This window comes from Hyla sarda, chromosome 5, assembly GCF_029499605.1.
Source record: "Hyla sarda isolate aHylSar1 chromosome 5, aHylSar1.hap1, whole genome shotgun sequence".
Lineage (NCBI taxonomy): Eukaryota > Metazoa > Chordata > Amphibia > Anura > Hylidae > Hyla > Hyla sarda.
Window position 1 is genome coordinate 6762792 of NC_079193.1, and position 6802 is coordinate 6769593.

The 6802-nt window shown below is 46.2% G+C and overlaps 1 protein-coding gene across 2 annotated transcripts in view; it reads left to right on the top strand.

Moving 5' to 3' along the window:
* Nucleotides 1-6423, top strand: part of LOC130272836 (uncharacterized) — a 14272-nt gene extending 7849 nt beyond the window's left edge. For both annotated transcript variants that reach the window (XM_056518779.1, XM_056518778.1), the window contains exons 2-3: nucleotides 112-238; nucleotides 2379-6423. In XM_056518779.1, the coding sequence (XP_056374754.1) occupies nucleotides 196-238; nucleotides 2379-6295 (3960 nt within the window). In that variant the 5' untranslated portion in view covers nucleotides 112-195 and the 3' untranslated portion in view covers nucleotides 6296-6423. The remainder of the gene's footprint in view (nucleotides 1-111; nucleotides 239-2378) is intronic.
* The last annotated feature ends 379 nt before the right edge of the window (nucleotides 6424-6802 follow it).

Here is a 6802-nt window from a genome sequence, read left to right on the forward strand (position 1 = left end):
ACTGATCATCCATAATTCCATCATACATAATGTCCAGCAGATCACACCCTCTCCATGTTGATCAGCCATCTTTGCTCTCTGGCTACGTTCACCTCATTGTCTTTGTTTCAGGTTCCTGTTAGCTTTATTGATGTGGCAGTATATTTCTCAGAAGAAGAATGGCGCCATCTAGAGGATTGGCAGAAAAACCTGTACATGGAGGTGATGCAGGAAAACCTGGAAATCTTTCTGTCCTTGGGTAAGAAACTTGTCATGTGAAGGGTCATGACTGGAACGGTTCAAAGCTTAATATGGTGAAGGATCTGTAGAATGGAGGTTGTAGATCTTAGGCTAGGCTATAAATGATAAGGATAGTAGAGGGGAGACCAAGACTCATTTGGAGACTGGAGACTGAACTGGTAAGGAACTAGTTGATGGAGGCCAAGCTTGATAAGTGGGGAACATGAAAAATGGAGACCATGCTTGAGTTGCTACCGATGTTGAGGCTGTGCTTTAGTAAAGAGGAATAAGTAGAATTAGGCTAATGTAAAAGGATAGGGGATAAGATGTCTAATCGCGGGGGTCCCGCCGATAGGAACCCCCGCGATCTCCCTGCTACACCCTTCGTTCGTCATGAGCGTCTTGTGCAAAGGCGGAGGCTCGTGATGTCACGCCCCCTCATGATGTCACGACCACGCCCCTTCAATGCAAGTCCGCCATGCCCCCTCTCATAGTCTTGCATTGAGGGGTGTGTGGCCCTGATGTCACGGCCTCCGCCCCACATCGCCAGTCATCCGGCACAGAGTGAAGTTCGTTCCGTGCACTGGATGTCTGGGGTGCCGCTGCCCAGATCCAGGATAAGGAACATGTAGAATTGAGTTGGTACCCAAGCAGTGGAGTGGGGGCCGTGCTTGAGTAGTGAGGAATAAGTAGAATGAAGGCCATGTTTAAATTGGTACTAAAGTAGTAGATTGGAGGCCATGCTTGAATTGGTTAAGGAACTACAGTAGAATCTTCCAATAGCGGACAATCACGGGGAATAAAAAAGTATCCGCTATTGAGAGATGACCCCTATTGGGAAAAAAGGCTAAAAAAAATCTTTCTAAATGACCGAATACTGTACTCACTCCAGAGTGTAATAATCTATAAAACAGGATAAAAAGCAATATTACAGTAGAATCTCCCAGTGCCATTTAATCACCCCTTATCACCCCCTGTATCATTTCATCCCCCTGTGCCATTTCATTCCCCTCTGTACAAATTCATCACCTCCCTCTTTACCACCCCTGTGCAATTTAATCCCCCCCCCCCTTAATCCCCTGTGCCATTTCATCCCCTCCTCTGCCATTTCATTCCCCCTTTATCCCCCTGGGGCAAAATCATCCCCCCCCCCCTTACTCCTTGTGCCACATCACTTTTCCCCTTCCCTCCTCCCCCCCTGTTGTTCTTCTTACCTGGCCAGCAGGCTCAGGTGCAGGGGCGTTTGACGTTCTCCTGACATCTTCCGTGCTGCACTTACTGAGAGGCTGTGAGCAGTGAAGGCTGCCAGCAGTGATGAGTGGTGCTACTGACGTCACTCCTCAGTGCCCGCAGCCGCTGCTCTCAGTAAGTGCATGGGTTTTGGCTGTACCACCTGTAAGACCTGTGTACAAGGTAGGGCCGGCACAAAAGCCTGGTGGTCCCCTATTGGGAGTATTTTGTCCCCTACTGGGTGTGTCCGCATCCTCTATTGGGAGTGTCCTCTATTCGGCGGGTGGAAATCTTATGGGACTCTGCCAGGGGATAAAAAACTGTCCCCTATTGGGAGATAAAACAAGATGGAAGAGTGCTCCATAGCATGAAATCGCCTCTGTAAGGTTCAAACTGATTGATGTGAAAACTCATACAACAATGGTCAGCGTGGGTGAGTAAATGGACCTAGTCTGCAGCCTCCCCGACCTTGTGAGATAAAGTAGGAGCTGACTTCCACAGAGAGGTGGGTGAATTGTGGCACTGACCAGGAAAGGACACGTCCAGTGATTAGAAAGGATTTATTCAAATGCAACGCGTTTCGCCGCACAAGCGTTGCATTTGAGTAAATCCTTTCTAATCACTAGACGTGTCCTTTCCTGGTCAGCGCCGCAATTCACCCACCTCTCTGTGGAAGTCAGCACCTACCCAATTGGGAGAGGTCTACTAAGGGAGATTTTACTGTAGTAGAGTGGTGGCCTTGATTTGATTGGTTAAGATACTAGTTGGTTGCTGAGGCCATGCTTGAATTGCTTAAGAAACTGAACTAGTAGGGTGGAGGTCTTGTTTGGATTGGTTAAGGAACTAGTAGAGTGGAGGCCATGCTTGAATTGTTAAGGTTCTAGGATTGTGGTGGTTGGGTCACTAACAACTTTCTCCGCTCTTTTCAGATGACCTCTTCCTGCCCTGTGATAAGATGATAGAACATTCCTCTACATTCTCCTGTAATTCAGTAAGAAGGAAGTTACAAGGAACCTATGACCAAGTGCACACTCAATACAAGACCTATGGCCAGGGTGTCCTAGAAGATCTACACCACAAGTGCTCCCAGTGTCACCAGGACTGTGCTAGCTGGTCCCTGCTTATTGACCATAAAATAGACCATCACAGACACAAACCACGACTCCGTCCTAAAGACGAGACCATCTCAGATACTCAGAACCCAAGACACAATGAGTGGAGACCTCTCCATACCCATGACTACTTTTCTTTGAGGGATCTGATCCAAGCAACATGCACGATACGGGCCCAAGATGATGAACAAACATATAAAGTTCAGCAAGAGCCAAGAAAGTGTCACAAAGTGCGGTCTAATTCTGAAAGTAAAAAATGTCCTACCAGGATTCAGGATTCAGAAATGGTGGAGAGTTTAGGTAAATGCCGGCATTGTTCCAAAGTCTTCACTGACTGCGGCCTCCTGGCTGAACATGAAAGATCACACAAGGAAAACAAGACCTTCACGTGTCCTGACTGTGGGAAAACCTTCATAAGGAAATCCATACTGAAGCTTCACCGGAGGACGCACACCGGAGAGCGGCCGTTCGCCTGCACCGAATGTGGGAAACGTTTCAGCCAGAGATTCAACCTGGTAATCCATCAGCGGATTCACACCGGGGAGAAGCCGTATAGATGTCCTACATGTGATAAAAGCTACCGCTATAAACCAGCACTTGTCAGACATGAGAAAGAAGGAAAATGTACAAAAAGTGTCTCAAAAACACAAGTGGTGGAGAATAAGCCCCCCGGATGTCTTTCTTCCCCTCCAGATAAAAAACTCCCTGTGGAAATACCACAAGATCCTCCATGTTCTTCTTCCCATCACTCCTCATCCTCATATAACGCTTTACATGATACAGTAGAATCCAAACTTAATCTACCAAAGCTCAGACCATTGTCATCCACAAGGACTATGAATCGTGATTTACACATCGTTAAAGAACCATCAGTGACCCCTTCTTTTATACATCCTAGAGCCCGCAGTAAACGTCCCAAAACATCTACGTCGATCACGTCTAATGACCTGAAAATTACATCTCCCTCAACCGTGACCTATGCTCAATCAAGTATAAAGACTGTGTCGGCTGCAACCCCCTCAGTGTGTCCTCTATCTGGTATTAAACCTCCTTCAACCTCCTCCGCCTACAGTCTTTCAAGTAGAAGACATCCCTCAGCGTCCTCCATCTCTTATTCATTGAATCCGAATGTTCCACTAGCCTCACCTCAACCCATGCCAACAATCATGCCTACTACCATGAGTTATTCTATTAATACTAAACCTCAATTGGCCTCATCTTGTGACATCAGTCTTTCAATAGATACTAAACCTCCATCAGCCTTAACTCCCTCCATCAATCATTCATTGGGTACTACACCTCCATCGGCCCCAACTTCCTCCATCAGTCATTCAACGGGTACTAGGCCTCCATCAGCCCCAGCTTCCTCCATCAGGCATTCAATTGATAAGGTTCCTTTGGCCCCAACCTCCCCCATCAGTCATTCATTGGGTACTACACCACCATCAGCCTCATCCTTCTCTATCATCCATTCAATCGATACCAAGCTACCATTTGTCTCAACTTCCTCCATCAGACATTCAGTGGACACTAAGCCTCCATCAGCCCCAACATCCTCCATAAAGCATTCATTGGATACTAAGCCTCCATCAGCAGCAACGTGCTCCATAAGGCATTCATTAGATACTAAGCCTCAATCAGCCCCAACGTCCTTCATAAGGCATTCATTAGATACTAAGCCTCCATCAGCCCCAACGTCCTCTAGAAGGCATTCATTAGATACTAAGCCTCCATCAGCCCCAACGTCCTCCATAAAGCATTCAATAGATACTAAGCCTCCATCAGCCCCAATGTCCTCTAGAAGGCATTCATTAGATACTAAGCCTCCATCAGCCCCAATGTCCTCCATAAAGCATTCAATAGATACTAAGCCTCCATCAGCTCCAACTTCCTCCATAAGGCATTCATTAGATTCGAAGCCTCCCTCGGCCCCAATGTCCTCCATAAAGCATTCATTAGATACTAAGCCTCCATCAGCCTCTTCCTCCTCGGCTCACTCATTGTATTTTAAGTCTCCATATACCTCCTCAGTTCCTATATGTTCACCTTCAGCTAAGAAACTATCCTTAGCCTCAAGCTCTTCAAGATCTCATGCAGCGGCTGTAAAGCATCTCTCATCCACATCGACCTACACCACTTTCCAATTGAGTAGAAACTCTCCATTAACTCCCCCCAGCTCTAGTCAAGAACTGGATTTAAAAAATCCCTCCATGTTGTCCTCTGGTAGGTATCATTCATCAGGTGTAAGACGTCATTCAACATCCATGAGCTCATGTTCTCCAGCCTCCTTTACAAAACATGGATCTTTCAACTATGACACATCTGGTGAGAAATACTATCCCACCAGTCATCCTTCTTCTGTAAAGGAGCCTCCAAATAAATCTTCATTGCTATCATTGCCAACTTCTCATCTGCCATGTACTAAACCTTCACCCACCTCCATTATTCAATTGACTTCTTCTTCTCCAGCCCCATCACATGCCAGTTCACACTGTTCGGCTGAGAAGCCATTTACGTGTGTTCAATGCAAAAAAACCTTTGCTCACCTAAATCAACTGACAGAACATCAGAAGTCCCACATTGGCTCCCGAAATACTTGCCCAGAATGCAATAAGAGTTTCATTAGGAAATCCACCCTCATCCTCCACAAAAGGATTCACACCGGAGAGAGACCATTCGCCTGCACCGAATGCGGCAGAAGGTTCAGCCAAAGGTTCAACCTTGTGGTGCATCAACGTATACATACAGGAGAGAATCCATACGTGTGCACGGAATGTCATAAGTCCTTCCGCTACCGAACAGGTCTTCTCCGTCATCAGAGGCATGGACCATGTGCGAAAAAAACACAGACTGAAAACTCTCCTATGTCTATCCCAAACCCTGCAAGTCATAGGTCTTTGAGGCCTCCATCGGCCCCTCAAAAATCCCATACAGTCAGTAGCTCAGATCATCCAGATCTAATGAAAAACTTGAAAAGAGAACTACCACTGGAGCGTTGGCAAGGTGTCCAAAGTAAGACACCATTGGAAGGACATCTCAAGTCTAAACAAGGTCTGTTTTCAATCTTTGGAAACCGGGCCGGTAAAAGGTCAACTCGCTCCACATCCCATAAAGTTAATATTAGCATGAAGCCTTCAGAAACCGATAAACCATTTAATGGCACCAACACGCTTCATCCTTCTCTCCGAGCTTCTGTTAAACCCACCATCATTTCTCACAATATGGTCTCATCCAAGAACCACCCAGTTGTCAACCAAATTCATGAGAGAGAACCTAAGTCTGTGCTGGTTAAATGGACAGAAATCGAGAAAACCGACCAGAAGTCCTCCACTTATGTTACTCAGACATCTCGAGAAGTTCAAGAACCGGACGTTTCTAGAAGCTTGAGAACAGACAAAAAACTGTATAAATGTGACCACTGTAAGAAGTGTTTCTCCCAGCTCAATGACTATGAGGAACACCAGACTGTACACGCCAACAGTCAGCACCGGTGCCCCATGTGCGGCAAAGTCTTCAGCAAGGCTTCTCAACTCGTAGTTCATCAGCGGACACATACGGGGGAGAAGCCGTACTCCTGCGGGAAATGCAACAAGCAGTTCAGTCAGAAGTTTAATCTGGTCGTCCATCAACGGATCCACACGGGGGAGAAGCCATTTACATGTACGGAGTGTGACAAGACCTTCCGCTACCAGACCGGTCTTCTCAAACACCAAAAATATGGCCTGTGTTCATGATGGGAACAAAGATCATATACCGGAACCAAATTATGGGTCTTTCTATGGGGAGAAGGTTCCACCAACTCAGGGATATCAGACATTTTACTACTTGTTGTAATTCTGTTAATTAAAGGGTGTTCTTTGTTTTTGTGGACTATTTCTTAAATGAATTTGTCCTTTCGATCAAGGAAACTTAAGCGCTGACAGGATCGGTGATATCATTAGATCAGTGTTTCCCAACCAGGGTGTCTCCAGTTGCTGCAAAACAACAACTCATGGGTAGTTGTGCAACAGTTGGAGGCTCCCTGGTTTGAAATCACTGACTTAGATTCTGGCTCCATAATAGGGGTGGCCTAGAGGTCCATGAGGCATCTGCCAAACCTCCATATGTCTCCAACAGAATAATATTGTTCCATTTATGTACATATATATGGTATGTAGTCCTCTCATGGTCAGTGCTGGTGTTGTCTCAGCAGCTCCGTAGCTCCTCACTCTCTGCTGACAAAGTTGTGTAGTCCTCTTATT